This window comes from Eutrema salsugineum, unplaced genomic scaffold (assembly GCF_000478725.1).
Source record: "Eutrema salsugineum unplaced genomic scaffold, Eutsalg1_0 scaffold_1, whole genome shotgun sequence".
NCBI lineage: Eukaryota > Viridiplantae > Streptophyta > Magnoliopsida > Brassicales > Brassicaceae > Eutrema > Eutrema salsugineum.
In genome coordinates this window covers 16,159,606-16,178,857 of record NW_006256909.1, presented here as the reverse complement: position 1 = coordinate 16,178,857, position 19,252 = coordinate 16,159,606, and the positions used below count along the sequence as shown (strand labels likewise).

The 19,252-nt window shown below is 42.9% G+C and overlaps 1 protein-coding gene across 1 annotated transcript; it reads right to left on the bottom strand.

Annotated features, from left to right (window-relative positions):
- Positions 1 to 16,074: 16,074 nt before the first annotated feature.
- On the bottom strand, positions 16,075 to 18,783 carry LOC112082083 (meiosis-specific protein ASY2-like). The gene is made up of 4 exons (XM_024149175.1): positions 17,901 to 18,783; positions 17,695 to 17,832; positions 16,877 to 17,616; positions 16,075 to 16,803 (listed from the first exon to the last, which is right to left on the bottom strand). The coding sequence occupies exons 1-4, from the start codon at positions 18,781 to 18,783 to the stop codon at positions 16,075 to 16,077; spliced, it is 2,490 nt and encodes an 829-aa protein (XP_024004943.1).
- Positions 18,784 to 19,252: the final 469 nt, after the last annotated feature.

Here is a 19,252-nt window from a genome sequence, read left to right as displayed (position 1 = left end):
TTGTTGTAAGTGCACAGGGAATTAAGGTCTATGAGGAAAATACCAAGGAAATCTAAGATTGGTCAAGCCCAAAGACGGTCGGAGAAATAAGGAGTTTTCACAGCTTAATTGGATTCTACCTACATTTTGTTGATATACTCATAATTTCATAGGTTTTAGCATGTATTTTACTTATCACTTTGTGTCTCATGCATGCATTCTTATTGTTTTCTTAGTGTTTTTGTCCCAATTGTATCATTATAGGTTTTACATTAGGTCGTAGTGTATATATACATGTTGGGAGTGTTATTAGGTGCTTATGGAGGCTAAAGGATAAATAGAAATAATGGGGATGGGAAACAGTGCATGAAAAGAAAAGGAGATGATGAAAATGATCACGAAACTTGGAGGAATCGTATTCACACCAGACAACAGACCTGACCATTCATCACTTGATCAGTCCGGAGCCAATGCAGCGGCCACTCAAAGATTAAGCAAGTCGGATGGCTTAAACACCGATTCAGCTTCAGAGCCCTTCAACAAAGTTGTAGATAATATAGTATGTGTTCTAATGGAGGTGATATCGAGTCACTATGACAAGTGGTTCGGGAGAACATCGATTCTAGCAAGCGCATATCCGCATAGCACCAAGCTGCAAAGATGTGACCATATCGTGACTTCTACACCGGTCTAGTGCCTTCCTGTGCCCGGTCTCAACTCTCAAGGCTTCCTAGATAACCCCCCCCCCACAGCGGACAAGGTCAGGCCGGTGCTTCATGGCCGGTGTTTCACTTGGAATCGCCGAAGGATCTCCGAACATATCCTGACCCGTGTAAGCCTCATCCCCAGCCATCCTCCCACTCCGGTCTGCAATCCGGACACATCTAGACCGGTGCTATATTTATCCCACATGGTTTTAGGGCTTTTTCGGGTTAATACCTGGTTTATTACGGGTTGGCCCAACCAATATATATATATATATGTTTTAGTCATTTTCCTTTGGATCTATCTCTTTTCTTCTAATAAACCTTTCTCCTTTGGAGAGATTGAGAGCATTTGTATCAGATATCTTCTAGTTTTATGCAGGTTTGAGTTCTGTTTCATCTTATTTTTCCCCTCTTATCTCTTTAATCATGCTTAACATCTCATGTTGCAAAGGATTAAGAGTTAAGTATGTTTAGTTAGCAGTTTCCTTTTATGCTTTTGGGTGTGTAGATTAAGGTGCTTAGATGTTTGATCTTTGATGATTAGGGTTTAGATTCCTTTTTCCTTTCTCTTGTAGTTGCTCCTAATGTCAGATTTCCTTGAGAAAATGAAATATGGGTTCATAGGCAATTCATGCACCAAAAATGATTGATGAAATGCCTGAATGAGCTAAATGAGAGTTTAATGTATCTTTCACATGAGAATGCTTATTAGATCAATAAATGGAACTTAGAACTGGTTAGTAATGCTTGTTAATTTCTCTTTTCACTAATGAGGATTAGATCTTGATTAGCTAATTAAAATAGCAATTATCATCATGGAAGTGTGTTAATTGAAATTAGAGAGTTCGTAACCAAAGAAAATGTCTTCTTGATTGCTTTAACATCTTGGATCAACATTGAATCCACCCTAATCTATGATCAAACCTAGAGGCTTAGTCTTTTTACCTTATTTGAAACGAGCTTTGTCCAGTCATTTGTTTGGTTTTGATTTGATTATTGCTTTAGTCTTTAATCAATTATAAACATCACCCTGATTTTCTTAGCTTAAGTAATTTCTTGTATTCTTGATGTGCTAATCTTCATTCCTATGGATTGATACCTTAGTATTGCAATGACATGAGAATATTAAGGAATTGATTTAGAGGCTTATTGTTATCTAACATTGTTTATTTTTATCTTATCTTCTATTTTGCATTATTGAGTCTCATGCATTCATTCATTGCATAGATTTTTTTTTATTTACGATAAGAAGCATTTCGATGCATTTTCATAATTAAGATTGAGTCTAGAGTGCAATCATATAGGCTTGTATCATGCATTGGAAGTAATGATGAGTTTTTCCATGTTTAAGATTCATTTTAAGAGTTTGCTTCAATGCCCTAGTTGTTAGTTGTTTGATGCATGTAAACAAGTATGAAATGAAGGGTGAACACTGTTTTGAACTTGTGTTTCATTGTTCTTGTGTTCGTTGAATAAAGCTGTTTGTGCATTGCATTGTTGATAAAGCTATAGTTCCAGTTTTCCTTAACTGAAAACTCTGAATTGAACATCTTAATTATCATGTTTGTGCATTGCATTGTTGATAAAACCGTATTTTGACTACTTTTATGGATCGTTTTTGTAAAGTGTTTTAATTATGGTTTCTAGTATTTGTATTTCAAGACTTTTTTCAGGAATGTATTCTTAGTGTTTCAGGAATGTAATTATGGTCTCATGCATGTATTCTTATAGTTTTCTTAGTGTTTTTGTCCCAATTGTGTCATTATAGGTTTTGCAGTACGTCCTAATGTATATATACGCATGTTTGGAGTGTTATTAGGTGCTTATGGAGGCTAAAGGGGACATAGAAACAATGGACGGAAACCAGTGAATGACAGGCAAAAGAGATGGTGAAAATGAGCAAGAAAACTCGGAGGAATCATGTTCACACCAGACAACAAAGTACTGGACCATTCATCACTTGATCAGTCCGGAGCTAATGTGGCGTCTTAAATATCGACCAAAACGGATGGCTTAAAAACCGATGCAGCTTCAGAGTTCTTCGACAAAGTTGTAGATAATTGAGTCTATGTTCTAAGGGAGGTAAGCTCGAGTCATTTTGACAAGTGGTTCGGGAGAGTCATCGATTCTAGGAAGCGCTTATCCGCATAGCACCAAGTGTTGGGATAATTTTATGATGGGTTAATCTTGATAATAATTATGTAAAAGAAGAGATAAATAATATTCCTGAAATTCGAGGAATTCATCAAATTTTGATCGATTTGTTATATATTCAGAATGGATAAATTCAAATAGAATATTTAATAATTATTTCCTATTCCGATAAGAAGAAAAAGAAAATTGAGGTATTCTATATACAGTAAAACCTCTATAAATTAATAATGTTGGGACCATGATATTTAATTAATTTATCGTGATATTAATTTATCTATAAATTAATAACTTATAAAAAAAGTTTTGCCTATAAATTTCTAAAACTTTCTTTTGAATAATATTATATTTAAAAATTTAAACAATTCTCTTAATACAAATTATGATTAACAATCAAAACAATCACAATAGAATAGTTTTTAATAGCATATTAGATTGTCTATGTAAAACTTTTTACGTTCATAAGTTTAAAATTTATTAAACAATTATGGTTACTATTGTCAACAAAAAAAATTATGGCTATTATCCTTATTATTATTGATGATAAAATTAAAGATAACAGTACAATACATTCAGAAACATATACAGGTACAAAAATTAATTATCATATAAAAAATTCATCATAAATTTTGAATGCATATCGTAAAACTGCAGTAAGAGCTATTGATATAATAGTTAGAAAGATGAAATCCAATTAGATTTCAACTTAAAATAAAAATAAACATATTAGTCATATTTTAGAATATTATATTTACATATATTTGGATAAATTTATATAATTATTAAATTATGTTTCTGTTGGGACCATATATTTACTTAGAATTTTGGAAAAAAATTATTATTTTATTATTTTATCGAATTTAATTAAGTTTACATTTGTCCGACTTGAGACCAGCAAAATTTATTATTTATAATTATTATTAATTTATCAAGTACTAATTTATAAAGGTTCTACTGTATAAAGAGAGAAAAAAATCAGAAGAACGGAGGAGACTACTTCTTCAACCAAAAAGCACGTAACTGAAGAATGTAGTCTGCAATCATCAAGTATGGGTCACAAGTTTATGTGTATCCGGTTAAAAGGTCTTGAGCTGGAATTAGCTTAAGTGTAGGAGAGACTCTAGGTGAAGTAGAGGGTCTCAAGTTAATCCGCTAGTGGACAGGTGTCTATTGACCATTGGCCGTCTTGTAACGAGCATCTTTATAAGCTCATCCTCTCCTTCTTGTTGACTCTGAGTCGTTGACTAGCCGTTATAGAAAGAGAGAGAGAAGTGAGAGAAGGAGAGAGAAACCTCTGTAATTCTCCGGCGAGCTTTCGCTGTTTCACTAGTGGAGACGTAGCGACTTAGTTAACAGTCGTGAACTCCTAAAATCGTGTATGCTTTTCTTTCTGGTTTTTCTATTATCTTTCGCAATTCGATTCTAACGTAGTAAGAGTTCTCAATCGAGAGCGAAGAAGAAGATTAGGCCGATAATCTTCACAAATTGGTATCAGAGCTTAGGCTCACGATTATGGTGTCTAATCCGGGAGCGATGACGACATCTCAGAGAATCGAGGTCAGCATGTTCGACGGCTCAGGAGATTTTGGGATCTGGAAGAAGCGAATGCTTGCGAATCTCACGGTTCAAGGATTGAAGGATGTTCTCTCCGAGAAGCAAGAACTAGGAGTCGAAAAGGATGAAGAACAAGATCAAGCGGACAAGAAGAGCAAAGAAAAGGAAGAGGCAGAGTGGCTGGCTCGCGATGAGAAAGCTCTAAATCTGATATTCATGTGCGTCGGGGATCATGTTCTAAGGAAGCTTGACAAGTGCTCAACTGCAGCTCAAGCTTGGGAAACTCTCGACAAACATTGCCTAATCGAGTTCACACTCAGCTCAAAGTATACTCGTTCAAGATGCAAGATACAAGAACGATTGATCAAAACGTGGATGACTTCCTGAAACTGAGCACAGATCTCAATAACCTCAATATTGAGATTTCAGAAGAAGTTCAAGCGATTCTCCTCCTTAATGCCTTACCTACCAGGTACGATTCTTTAAAAGAAACTCTGAAATATAGTAGAGATGCTCTAGGTTTGGAAGATGTTGCTAGTGCGGCTAGGTCTAAGGAGATGGAATTTAGAGATGCCCCTAGTACTAAGAATGTAGGTGAAGGTCATTATGTCAGAGGTAGATCAGAAACTAGGTCAGGAAGTAACAGTCACTCAGGAAAAGGAAACAGAAACCGTTCAAGATCAAAATCCAAAGATGGAAAGAGAGTGTGCTGGATCTGTGGAAAGGAAGGACACTTCAAGAAACAGTGCTACAAATGGCTAGAAAGAAATAAGGACAAGACTCAGGGTTCGGGTAAGTCAGCTATGGCGAGAGATGATGCTCAGGACTTGGTGGGATTGATGGTCTCAGAGGTAAACTTGAGTTCAAGTGCATCAGATCAGGAGGAATGGATCATGGATACAGGTTGCTCTTTCCATATGACTCCAAGAAGAGATCTCTTCATAAACATGAGAGAACTTGACAATGGTAAAGTGAGAATGGCAAACAACACCACCACGGAAGTTAAAGGCATTGGATCCATCAGATTTGAAAATCCAGATGGTACGACTTTCATTCTTCACGAAGTCAGATATATGCCTGGTATTTCGAGGAATCTCATGTCTATAGGATATCTTGAGGAAAGAGGGTGTCAGTTCAGAGGAGAAAATGGAATCCTTAAGGTCAGTAAGGGGTGTGTAGTTTTCATGAAAGGAGCAAGAAGGCATTCGTTGTACATTCTCCTTGGAAAGGCTAGAATCGCTCAGGGACAAGAAGCTTTGTCAGGAGCCACTATCAAGATTGATAAAGAAGAAGAACAAGCCCAACTCTGGCATAGTCGAATGGGTCACATAGGACAAAAGGGTTTTGAGATCCTATCAAAGAAAGGATGCTTCGGAAGCAATAAAGTGACAGAAATCAGGTTCTGTGAAGACTGTGTCATTGGAAAGTCTCACAGGGTAAGCTTTGGAAAGGCAAAGCATGTGACAAAGGACAAGTTGGATTATGTCCATTCTGACTTATGGGGATCTCCAAATGTTCCCTTAAGCCTCAGCAGACGCCAATACTTCATCTCATTCACAGATGATTACTCAAGGAAGGCGTGGGTTTACTTTCTCAAGTCCAAAGATGAAGCATTTAGAAGCTTTGTCGAATGGAAGAAGATGGTTGAAGTTCAAACTGAGAGGAAGGTAAAGAAGCTTAGAACCGACAATGGGCTGGAATTCTGCAATCAGGCCTTTGATCAGTTCTGTAAAGAAGAAGGCATAGTCAGACATCGCACTTGCACTTATACGCCTCAGCAAAACGGCGTGGCTGAACGGTTGAACAGAAGTATTATGAACAAGGTACGAAGTATGTTAAGCGAGAGTGGTCTAGATAAACGCTTCTGGGCAGAAGCAGCTGCTACTGCGGTTTATCTAATAAACAGATCTCCCTCATCAGCACTGGAGTTTAAGGTACCAGAAGAAATATGGACCTCTGTCATGCCAAGTTCAGAAGGACTCCGTAGGTTTGGATGTCTGGCATATGTTCATTCAGATGATGGTAAGCTTAATCCTCGTGCAAAGAAAGGGATCTTCACCGGCTACCCTGAAGGGGTTAAGGGTTTTAAGATCTGGTTACTAGAAGATCAAAAGGTCATCATCAGTCGGAATGTTGTGTTCAGAGAGGATCAGGTTTATAAGGATATCAAGGTAGTTTCTACGAGTGATAATGATACAGAGGAGATCAAGACAGGTATGGTTGAATTGCTCGGAATACAAGAGCTCACAGGGATTCATTCTCAAGGTGGAGCAAGTGAGAATATAGAACAACCATCAAACTCTCAAGGTGGTGCTGATTCTGAGAGAAATGATCAGGATCTGAGTGACTATTTACGGGCTCGAGATCGGCCAAGAAGACAGGTAACAAGACCAGCTCGTCTTGAAGACTATCAGTGTGATGAGAATGATGGGGAAGATGAGTTTGCAGGATTCATCTGTGCAATGTCAGAAGACGGTGGTACAGAACCTTCAACCTTTCGCGAGGCCATGATGGATTCAGATAGTGACAAATGGAAGGAAGCTACAGATGAAGAGATGGTGTCACTCAAGAAAAATCTCACATGGGACTTGATAGACAAACCTGAAAAACAAAGAGCGATAGGTTGTAAGTGGATCTTTAAGAGGAAGCCAGGCATTGCAGGTGTTGAAGCTCCCAGGTTTAAGGCTAGACTAGTGGCCAAAGGTTTCTCTCAAAAGGAGGGTGTAGACTACAAGGAAATCTTTGCCCCGGTTGTGAAACATGTGTCCATAAGGTATCTCCTATCCGCAGTTGTTCACTATGATATGGAGTTACAACAATTAGATGTTAAGACGGCTTTTCTACATGGTTTCCTGGATGAGTTTATTGTCATGGAACAGCCAGAAGGATACGTGGATAAAAGGTATCCTAATAAGGTGTGTCAGCTGAAGAGGTCACAGTACGGGTTGAAGCAGTCGCCAAGGCAATGGAACAGAAGATTTGACGAGTTCATGACAAAGAATGGATACCATCGAAGTGAATATGACCAGTGTGTTTACTTCAAGAAGTTTGGAAACGGAGTTTACATATACTTGCTGTTATATGTATTCTTATAGCATCTGTGGATAGAGATCAAGTTACAAAGCTCAAGGTCCTCCTAAATACCGAGTTCGAAATGAAGGATCTTGGAGATGCTAAGAAGATATTGGGAATGGAGATTGTTCGAGATAGAGTAAATGGAAAACTTTGGATCTCGCAAGAGAGTTATCTGATGAAGGTTTTATCAGATTACAACATGGATCAGGCTAAGCCAGTTTCTACTCCAATGGGTGTGCATTTTAAACTGCGGTCAGCTACAGAAGATGAATTCAAAGAACAAGCAGAGCATATGCAGAAAGTGCCTTATCAGAATGCAGTAGGAAGTATAATGTACTCCATGGTTGGCACCAGGCCAGATTTAGCCTACCCCGTGGGTTTGATTAGTCGTTTCATGAGCAGAGCTATAAAGGAGCATTGGCAAGCGGTTAAATGGGTTCTAAGATACATCAAGGGCTCGGTTGATACAAGGTTGTGCTTCAGAAATCAAGGGGACTTCATAGTTAAAGGTTATGTGGATTCTGATTACGCAGCTGACCAAGATCATAGAAGGTCAATCACGGGTATGGTATTCACTTCAGGAGGGAACACGATTAGCTGGAGGTCTTCTCTCCAAAAGGTAGTTGCCTTATCTACAACTGAAGCTGAGTATGTCGCGTTGTCAGAGGCTGTTCGAGAAGGTGTCTGGTTAAAGAGGTTTGCAGAAGAGCTTGGTTTTCCACAGGAATCAGTTCAAGTTTATTGCGATTCACAAAGTGCAATTGCACTATCTAAGAATGCAGTTTTTCATGAGAGAACCAAGCATGTAGCAACAAAGTTTCACTTCATAAAAGACCTCATCAGTAATGGAGAAGTTCAAGTGTTAAAGATTGGAACTGCGTATAACCCAGCGGATATGTTTACAAAAGTTCTTCCTGTATATAAGATAAAAGAAGCATTGCAGATGCTTCGAGTTGGGAGGAACTAGAAGGTGCATCCGGTCCAGGATGCAAGTGTGCTCGGTTAAGAGTGCAAGTTGATTCTACCTGAGTAACAGAGATGATTGAGACTAAGGTGGAGATTTGAAGAATGTAGTCTTCAATCATCAAGTATGGGTCACAAGTTTATGTGTATCCGGTTAAAAGGTCTTGAGCTGGAATTAGCTTAAGTGTAGGAGAGACTCTAGGTGAAGTAGAGGGTCTCAAGTTAATCCGCTAGTGGACAGGTGTCTATTGACCATTGGCCGTCTTGTAACGAGCATCTTTATAAGCTCATCCTCTCCTTCTTGTTGACTCTGAGTCGTTGACTAGCCGTTATAGAAAGAGAGAGAGAAGTGAGAGAAGGAGAGAGAAACCTCGGTAATTCTCCGGCGAGCTTCGCTGTTTCACTAGTGGATCCGGTGGGTAATCACCGGGGAGACGTAGCGACTTAGTTAACAGTCGTGAACTCCTAAAATCGTGTGTGCTTTTCTTTCTGGTTTTTCTATTATCTTTTGCAATTCGATTCTAACGTAGTAAGAGTTCTCAATCGAGAGCGAAGAAGAAGATTAGGCCGATAATCTTCACAGTAACTTTGAAAAAAATCTGAAGAAAGGAGGAGACTATTTCTTCAACCAAAACAGAGGACATAATCTTTGAAAATCTTTGGTGTTAAGAGTACCCAACTCGTTCTAATTAAAAAATTATATTACTAATGAATATGTTTTCATTCCGTAGAATTGTCGATTCGAACCGGTTATAGTTTCAGAAACAGTTTGGCCCTAGAAAGAGGGGCATTTTTAAGATGAAAGATGCAAAATCTGCTTTCAAAAACAAGAGTTGACAGCATCTGTGATGTAGAACGTACTGGAAGGGTTTCTTCAATTGTTGGGGGCAGAGCACTAAGATGAGCACGTACTTTAGACGGTTCCATGACATATCGAGAAATGATCCAATCAATTTCTTCTGATTCTAAAATCGAATCGGACGAACGCAAAATTTTGGAGGTATTCAATTTGATCACGACTCATGAGTTATGTTCATGTTTCAATTACTGAATTGAAAAAGATCAGGGTCGGCCCTGACCTAAAGCTGGTGAAGCTAGGGCTTTCGGGCATCAAAAGGTATAAATATTTTTAAGGGCATCCTATTTTTTTCTAATTGCTAGTAGTTCAGTGGTTTTAGCTCTTCTTCTCAGGGAACAGTCCCAAGTTCGAGTGGCTTTGGCATGTTTTGTCTCTTTTTTTCTTTAATGGGCTAATAAATATTTGGGCGGCCTTGATGAATTCTAGCTCCCTCGATGAAGAGATAGACGATGACAATAGCAATCACAATGGAGGATGAAACACCACATCAGAGCCTAACTGCTGGGTCGTTTCACAAGAGAAACACGAATAACAGATCACACTGGAGTTACATAACACTCAACCTGCTTTGATAACAAAACCTGCTATTTGAGCAACAAAGATTCTTCCTTTGGTTGTAATAATGGTTAAAACCGGCTAAGCCAATGATCTTGTCTATGAATCTAAGGAGTGTTCCAACATTGATGATGATATTATGATGAAGACGACTATAATCAGCAAGAAAGGAAACTGCAACGACAATAGAATTTCTTTAAGACTTTTCAAGGAAATCGACAAAGTAAGCTTACGACAGAAGAAATTCTAAAGGACAAAAACCACCAGAAAAGATAAGTACGACTTCTTTTATCCCATATTATGATTATCAATATAAGAAAACAAGTCTCTTAATTTAACAATTATATGTTGCAGCCTTGTGAAATTTTCACTATAACTAGCGAAGACGGCTTACATAACACAAAAGCGCGACTTCAGTAACAGAACGATGGTCTTGCAGCACAATTACAAGATACGTGTGCTGTTGGTTATTCATTTTAAAAGAAATTCTGTTTCCGAAAAGCTAGAATGCATTAAGTTCTCGGATAGAAAAAACTAGGAATGTATCTCCCTCTGATTGTTTAATATTTAAGTGATCACTACAACGCTCTGTAAGACTGCCAGTGAGTAAACACCTACCATAATCACTGTAAAAGTGTTTTAGAAGATGTTAAAAGTTGAGTGTTGATATGTTCATAATTTGCATCATTTAGGTTGCATAAATCATTCCAAATCATGTTTTATTTCATGCATTTTAGGTCCTTAGGGTTTGTTTTAGAACTTAGGAGATGCATTAGGTCCAAATGAGTCTTTTCCTGTTTTGAGTGTTTATCAGGTGAATTTGGAGCTGAAAAGATGAATCCAAGAGGTGGAATGGTGAGCAAAGCTTGAAAAGTGGCAAAAATTGGGTCTTTGGAGGTTATCGGCCATTCTCGCTGGCCAGGAAAGTTTTACCGGCCATTTTCATGTACCGCGGAAAGCTTTACCGGCCATTTTCATATACCGCGAGTGAAGTGTATCGGCCAAAATCTCCGGGTGTAAACATGTCTCAGAAATCGCCTGTCCGGGGAACCTTCCAGTCCGATTCAGATGGCGGTGCTTCATGGAAGTTGGAGAAGACTTGATCACGGTTTCATAGCAAGTGGAATCACGGAATTCGGACGCCTGAGCAGGAAGTTAAGCTCGTCGGAAGGAACCCCTGTATCGCTGTTGTTTCGGACCGAGCCGATGAGTTCGGAAGAATGCGAAGGACGGAGTACTTCCAAGCCGATTCAGTTTCCGGGGCCTTCATGAGAATCAGAGATATTTGAGTCCTCTTTCAATAACATCCGAGATCAGTCAATTCTGAGCTTTGAGCAGAAAGATACGGTCTCCGGAATGGACACATGTATAAACGGCTCTCTCTGATCGTGTAAATGCATTGTAAAGATGAGCCCTCCAGGAAGCCTTCCACTTCCCAAGAACCGAAGCTTCCTTCATAAAAGTTGGATTCAAATGAGTCCTCTGTATTCTGCAACCGGAACCACTCAATTCGGACACGTCTCCAGGAAGTTACACTCTCCGGAACGTGAGATGGTCCAGACAGCCCAGAATGACTAAGTTAAACATGCCGCGATGGAATGCCACGGTCCACACTTGGCCGTGGCAACTTTCACACACCCTCGGCGAATGACACGATCTTCATGCCATGGTCTACACTTGACCGTGGCAAACACACACTTGGCTGAGAAGAACTTAGCAACCATTCGGCGATTGACACGGCCTAAATGCCACGGTCTGAGGCTTGACCGTGGCAACTTCTTGCAACCTTCGGCGATTGGCACGAGCTGAATGCCACGGTCTGGGACTTGACCGTGGCAAATGAACAATTGGCTGGAGGCAACTTTTACACATCTTCGGCGTTTGACATGGTGACTTGCCACGAGTTCCAGATGAAGCTTGATCAGACCGTGGCATCAAAAGGAACCAAGAACACAAGTGAAGGCTTTGACACGGTCAGGATTGCCACGGTCACACCAAGAACACACCAGACCGTGGCAAACCCATACTTGCCCATCAAGGCCGGGTCAGTACCCGGTTTGTTCCGGGTTGACCCGGTTCGCCCAAGCCTCCTTTATAAGGTTTTTAGACCTAATTTGTAGAGAACCTTTAATCTACTTTTAGTCTTCTTTCCCCTTTGCTGAAAACCTACTTAATACACTTTGTTTTAGAGAGCTTAATATCGATTTTGAAGTTTCTTTTTATCCTGTTTCATCATTTCTTATCATCAAATCAAACTTCTAATCATGATTAACAACACATCCTGCAAAGGATTTAGTGTGTTGATCATGATTAGTGAGTAGTCACCTTAATGAGGTTCTAGATGTGTAGGTTAGGGTGCTAAAGTGTTAGATTAGGGGTGCTTAGGGCTAGATTCATTGATTCATTTCTCTAAACAACTGTTCTCTATGCTAGATCCTTGATAATCACTTGAGATATCTAGATTCTGGGAATTTCATGCACCAAAAGTGTTTGATGAAATTCCTGAAAGAGTTGTATCAGAGGTTTAAGCATTTTTCTGCATGATGATGTATTGTTATTTGCTTGAATGATCATTGAGAACTGTTTATTAATGCATATTGATTCATATTTCACAAACGGGAATTTGGTTTGAAAATGGATTAGTATAGGGGTTAATACCTTCATGAGAGGATTAACCTAGATTAGAGTTCTTAATCATTTGAATCATGTCTCATCATTGTCATTAGCATTTCTAGTTTAGCACCAAAGCACCCTAACCAACTATCATGTCTAGAATCTCATGCCTCCATCATATCATATTCACATCATTTGTCATTGCTTAGTTCTTGTTTTGTCAATTGTCATTAGTCTTTAATCTTGTTTATGTTTGTAGTTGTCCCTTGATTAATCAAAACCCACTCTTGTTTACTTGAATTAAGAACTTGATCATATAGCTTAGTGTCTATCACCACATTCTTGGATTGATTAACCTCTTTGTGCTACTTTGACAAGGGGATTGATAGCCCTGAGACCATAAAAAGTCTTGTCTATCAAGTACCTCGCAAGAGTGAGTGCTTCAAGAAAGCAACCTCCAGAAAATAAGAGCAGCAGGTACATTCCTCAATCTATTAAAGAAAATAAAAGGAAGAATTAGCTAAAGGCAGTTAAGGCTACCAAAGATTGAGAGACGCAAAGCCTTCTAAGACAGAGTAGTAACGAAATTTACTAACAAGGAAATAAGAGAAAAGTTCTCCCAAAAGCTTGTGTCGACTGTCACTGATATATTAGAGGCAAAACTCTACAGAATAAACAAAAACATTGATGACAATCAGGAGAGTTAGAGGTAAATCATTGTGTAAAAAAGACATGCATCGACTACAATAATAAAAAAAAAACTACTAGGCAATGGCTATGGTTGCCGCGAATAAAATCATAGGCAAAGTGTAACATCGACCCCACATACAAACCTATCAAACAGAAGAGACGCAAGCTCGGACCCGAGAAGGCGCGAGCAGTAAACGATGAGGTCGAAAAATTGCTCAAAGCCGGTTCGATCACGGAGGTTTGATATCCGGACTGGCTAGCAAACCCGGTAGTCGTGAAGAAAAAGAATGGAAAGTGGAGGATCTGCGTCGACTTTACCGACCTGAACAAAGCTTGTCCCAAAGATAGCTTCCCACTACCACACATTGATCGGTTGGTAGAGGCAACTGCTGGCAACGAACTGTTATCCTTCATGGATGCCTTCTCGGGGTATAACCAATTCCTGATGCATCCGGATGATCGGGAAAAGACTTCGTTCATTACCGATCGAGGAATCTACTGCTATAAGGTCATGCCGTTCGGCCTCAAGAATGCGGGAGCCACCTATCAAAGAATTGTGAACCGCATGTTCGCCAGTCAGCTCGGGAAAACGATGGAAGTATATATTGACGATATGCTGGTTAAATCCCTGTACGCTGAGGACCACATATCGCATTTGTCAACGTGTTTCGACATTCTAAACGAGTACGGGATGAAACTCAATCCCGCCAAGTGCACCTTCGGCGTAACAGCAGGCGAGTTCCTGGGTTACATCGTCACTGAGCGCGGCATCGAAGCTAACCCTAAGCAAATATCTGCAGTTCTCGACCTACCTTCTCCGACTTCTAAACGGGAAGTGCAAAAACTCACAGGCCGAATCACCGCACTGAATAGGTTTATCTCCAGGTCGACGGATAAGTGCCTGCCCTTCTATCAGTTGTTGCGAGGTAATAAGCATCATACTTGGAACGCCGAGTGCGAAGACGCCTTCAAGCAGCTGAAAACGTATCTCTCGACTCCCCCCATCCTAGCTAAACCCGAGAACGGCGAGATGCTATTCTTATACATCGCAATTTCCGCATCGGCAGTCAGCAGTGTCCTGGTCCGCGAAGACAGGGGGAACAACGTCCCATATTCTATGTCAGCAAATCGCTAAGTGACGCCGAAGCCAGATACCCGACCTTAGAAAAATTGGCGCTTGCGGTGGTGACTTCTGCTCGGAAGCTTCGGCCATATTTCCCGATCACAGTCTTGACCGACCAGCCGCTCCGAACCATTTTGCACAGTCCAAGCCAGTCGGATCGACTCGCAAAATGGGCCGTCGAACTAAGCGAGTACGATATAGAATACAAGAATCGAACCAGCGCGAAGTCCCAAGTACTGGCCGATTTTTTTATCGAATTCCCTAAAGAATTCGTCGTCGAACAGCCGCCCCGCGAGCTATGGATTTTGCATGTCGACGGATCGTCATCCCACCGGGGATCAGGAGTCGGAATCCGCCTGAAGTCCCCAAACGGCAAGATCCTCGAACAATCGTTCCGCCTCGAGTTCCCAGCGTCCAACAATGAGGCCGAGTACGAAGCTCTACTTGCCGGACTGCGATTGGCTACAGAGCTCGGCGTGCGACATCTTCACGCCTTCTGCGATTCGCAGCTTGTCGCAAGTCAACTAAGTGGAGAATACATGACCAAGAACGAACGAATGGACGCGTACGTAACAACGACTAAGGCTCTCATCTCTAAATTTGAGACATTCGAGCTCACGAAAATCCCTCGCGGCGAGAACTCATCTGCTGACGCGTTAGCCGCCCTGGCATCCAGTTCCGACCCACATATGAAGAGAAGGATCCCGGTCGAAAGTATCTCAGAGCCAAGTATCAAAACCGCGCTGGAATGCAATGTTGCTACTCGCCGACGGAACTACGACGAAAGATCCCGATCTCAACGACCAGATGATGCTCAACAACCTTGATAACTTGGAAGAGCAACGCTTTTTAGCTCTCCTCCAAATTCAGAACTATCAAAACCTCGCTGCTCGGTACTACAACAAGAAAGTTCGAGGTCGGCACTTCGATGAAGGGGACCTCGTCTTACGCAAAGTGTTCCAGAACACTGAGGAGCTGAATGCAGGCAAACTGGGAACGAACTGGGAAGGTCCATATCAGATAATGAGAATCGTCAAGCCTGGGGTTTACGAACTCATGCAGCTCGACGGAACGCCGAGCCCGCGATCCTGGAACTCAGCCAATCTCAAACGATATTATTATTAAGTCCCAGACAACAAGCGCGCGGACCCAAAAAAAAAAAAAAAAAAAAAAAAAAAAAAACCAGTCCGGCTCCGGCCGAACTCACCCCTGTAAACTGAACTACGAGTGGCTTGATCCCTTGCAAAAGGGTACGTAGGCAGCTCGATTTCGAGTCCAGCTACAAATCCAATAAAAATCCATCTTTTTCATTTCTATCACTAACTCCACATATCGACTCCCCGGCCAGGAGATCGAACTAAGTATTCCCCACGAATACAATCTCAAAAGCCGAGATCCGTCTCGCCCGCACCCCAATGGTGCCCACTATTCAAAGCCGGAGCCCAACCCGCACTCACTCTTTCGAACAGCAATCCGCCAACCGCGATTCAAGTTCAAAGAGTTTCCCGAGTTCGTCCGCATCGTCACAATAACATCACGAACTCCAAACTTAATCAAAACAAGCCGAACTCCCAACAGTCCGCAATGAAATGTCAAAAGAAAATTCTAAGTAAAAGTCGAGATAAAGGGAAACCATGTTCATTTCATTAAAATATCCGAATTTGCCGAACTAGACGGCAACAAGTACAACGCCTAAAAACGGCGGTCAAAATAAAATACTAAGTAAAAAACCCGAGCCACGCGGGCAGAATAGTCTTTACAACATCAAAATAAAAACAAGAAAAGAAAACTAAGGAAAGGATGAATCATTGACGAGCAACGGACGCCGGACTCTTGAGACTTGCTGCCCGATCAGCCGAGATTGACTTGGAGTTCGAGCCGAACTGATCCAAGCCCTCTGGAACCTGCGTTCCCGGTGGAAGCACAATCCTCGGGATGAGGTCGTCGTCGCTCGGAAGGAGGAAGTCTTCGTTCTTTAACCGCGGAAGGGGAATGTCATCGACCTCCCTCGTGCAATTCTTAACCCTCCGCCCGTACATCTCCACGATGTGAGGCGGGACGATCATGTTGTGCTCCCTCCTGAGGAAGTCGCAGAAGCCGACCAGAGCGGTCGCCTGGTTGAGTTTGAGGAATGGCGCCTTCCGGAGTTCGGACTTGTCCATGAAGTCCTTCATCTTGGAGAGCTTCCCTTCGTACTTGCCTCTAAGGGCGGCCAGCATCTTCCTGCTCTTCGACTCGGCGTCTCGATACCTCCGCCTCTCGAGCTCCCTGGTCTTGAACGACTTGGACAGAGCGTCCACATCCCCCTCCAGTTCGACAGTCCGCTTCATCAGGGCCTCGACTTGCTCCTTCAAAGCCGCGTTCTCCTTCTCCTTTTCAGAAAAGGCCAGCACAGCAGCCTCGTACCTCTCCTTTTCGTCCCGGTACGACGTTTCCAGAGACGCCCTCTCAGCAGCGATCTCAGCATTGATCCCCCTCAACCTGTCGACCTCGGAGTCGTACTCGCGAACGAGCTCGTTGGTATCACAGACGAGCTGAAAATGGAAATCAAAATCAGACATTCCAAGATAAAAAACGTCTAAGTACTCGAGACAAAGAGAAACTTACGGCAGAGGCAGATCTCGCGACCCGAGCGTAAGACTTCGGGCGGAAGAGGTCTTTGGTCTCAGGCATTGGAGACGAAGCTGGCACGATCTGCCTGAAGAGCTCGGCGCAGGCAGACGAGTCGTCGAAGAAAGACCGGTCCTTGTTGTACTTGAGCCAGACTGAGAAGGAGGATGAGTCAGAGGTCCGACGCCTCTTGGACGACCTCGGGTTCTCGGTATCAGCAGCCGGATCCGCTGGAGGAACCTGAGAAGCGTTAGGTGATTCGTGAAGGACCAGAGTCCCCTCACTCACAGCCGCCTCGGGATCACCACCCCTCCTCCGAGACGATTTCTTCGAGGACTTGCCCTTCTTCCTCCGGGCGCGGTCGGCAATGGTGAGCTCGTCCTCATCCTGCTCACCAATTTCCCCATCCTCCATTTGGGGCTGAGGAATTGCCTCAGGAACACTAGTTCCCGCCTCGTCGCCCTCCGGTTCCGCAACCGGGATCAGAGGATCAACCAGGCCAACGGCATTGTCGACCTCGTCCCCGGCAGCAGCTCCAACGCCATCACCGGCCTCGTTCCCGTCGAGACCGACGATATCGATCGGGGCATTATCATCTTCCTCGTCAGCCCCAAAATTCTTCATGGGAATATCTGATCTGTCGAACGCCATCCTTCTCCGACTTGACTTGCTGATTTTCTTCGTTTTCTTCTTCTTCGGTACCGGCCTCGACGAGCTGGGTTCAGCCCTTGATTTGGCTACAAAAAGACAAGTATGATTACCACAACCCGTACAGATAAGAAATAACGACTTCAGAGTAAGTCAAGGATTTATACCTCTGTCTTGAGCTCTCTTTATCCGGCGATCGATCTTCTCCCGATACGCTAGTGGCCAACGGCGATGACCAGCGATACTAAGCTGCTTCGCTAGGTCGGACGTAAGAGAGCGTTGGATAAACCCTGGAACGTGGCGATCTACATAAGCATAAAAACGTTTGTTAGTACCGACCAAAAAACAGAGGAGTTAACCGTGAGATATGTACCGAAATCGACACTCCAGCCAGTCCGGAACGTGCTCTCCGGATTCTCAGCAGATACCGAATCCACGCGAACAAAGAAGTAGTTTTGATCCCAGTTCGAAAACTTGCTAGCCTTGTTCCCAGTCACCAGGTCGAACTTCGGGTTGCAATTCACCGACAGAAACCAACTCTTCGCCGCCGAGACCTTCATAATAAAGAGCTCCTCGAATTGGGCCACGTTGATGTGAGCCCGGATGTCGCGCCCGAGCTGGAGAATCCCGACAAAATTCACTATTAACGCGGGCTGAAGCTGCAAGATCGCGCAGCCGCGACGATGGCAGTAAGCGAACAACAAGCGAGGAAGGGGAAATTTCAACCCGGCCTCGCGGAAATAGGCTTCGTAGACGCAGATGAAGTCCTCGGGTGCATCCCACGGGCGCTTATCCAGTTCGGGAACCTGGATAATGATTCCGGGAGGAGCTTCGCCGATCAGCATAGCAGCCTGAACTGTCTTCGGAGATGACAATGTGGATTTTACCGGGGCGCATATACACGGCCGATCCGCGATCGGCATCATGTCGTCATCATTGGGATCCTGCGCTCCTCCATCCCCGACCTTGCACAGTGGAGCGTCTTTGTCTGTCTTCACGTCAGGCTCCCGTCCTAGGACCAAATCAGCAGGAACTTGGCCCTCAAGCTCGCGGAGATTTTGATCCATCCGTTCCGGAGCCCGAATCGGAACTCGGCTACCAGAGCCGACCTCGACGACCCGTGAGTTCTTCCGAACCAGAGAAGCATTTGAGGAATGCTCCGTAGATCCCGAGCTCATGATCTCGGTAGAAGTTTCCTCCCTGCGGTGTTCGGGAAGAATCGCGGCCTCGAAATTGGAAGAAGAGTCGGAAGACATCGTCGGAGAGCTCGAGAGAATGATCGTCGACGAGAGAGCACGGCGGACGGCGACCGGAAATTCTAGAGAGAGAAAGAAGAAAATTTAGAGAGAAGGGAGAGCAAATACCTTAGCAGTAGAAGCGAAAGTAGGAAATGGGGAGAGCTGAACCCTATTAATAGAAGAAGAGCGAATCATTGCGACTTCTCGAGTTCCGCGCCTCGTAACGTCTCGATTTCCCGCCTAAATCGACGCGTCTTTTCAGTTCCCCGCAAGCGAAAATACTAAAGTACCCTTGCCAAGACACCAAGGATGACGGAGGGTGTAAGACGAGAGCTCAACGTCACCGACCTCGGCCTATAACCGATCCAATAATTCGGCAAAAGTCAGTTAGGTCCATTTACCGAACTGGGGGGGGGGCATACTGTTGGTGGTACGCTCCGCTCTCCGGTTCGGACCGGTTAAAGACCGAGACCGGCCCAATTGACCC

What these genes read in the sequence shown, in the direction of transcription:
- LOC112082083 (XM_024149175.1), bottom strand. Translation starts at nt 18,783, where the DNA reads ATGTCTTCCGACTCTTCTTCCAATTTCGAGGCCGCGATTCTTCCCGAA. An exon ending in TGGCTGGAGTGTCGATTTCG is followed by an intron (nt 17,833 to 17,900) that starts GTACATATCTCA and finishes ATGCTTATGTAG; the next exon opens with ATCGCCACGTTCCAGGGTTT. An exon ending in AAAGAGAGCTCAAGACAGAG is followed by an intron (nt 17,617 to 17,694) that starts GTATAAATCCTT and finishes GTCTTTTTGTAG; the next exon opens with CCAAATCAAGGGCTGAACCC.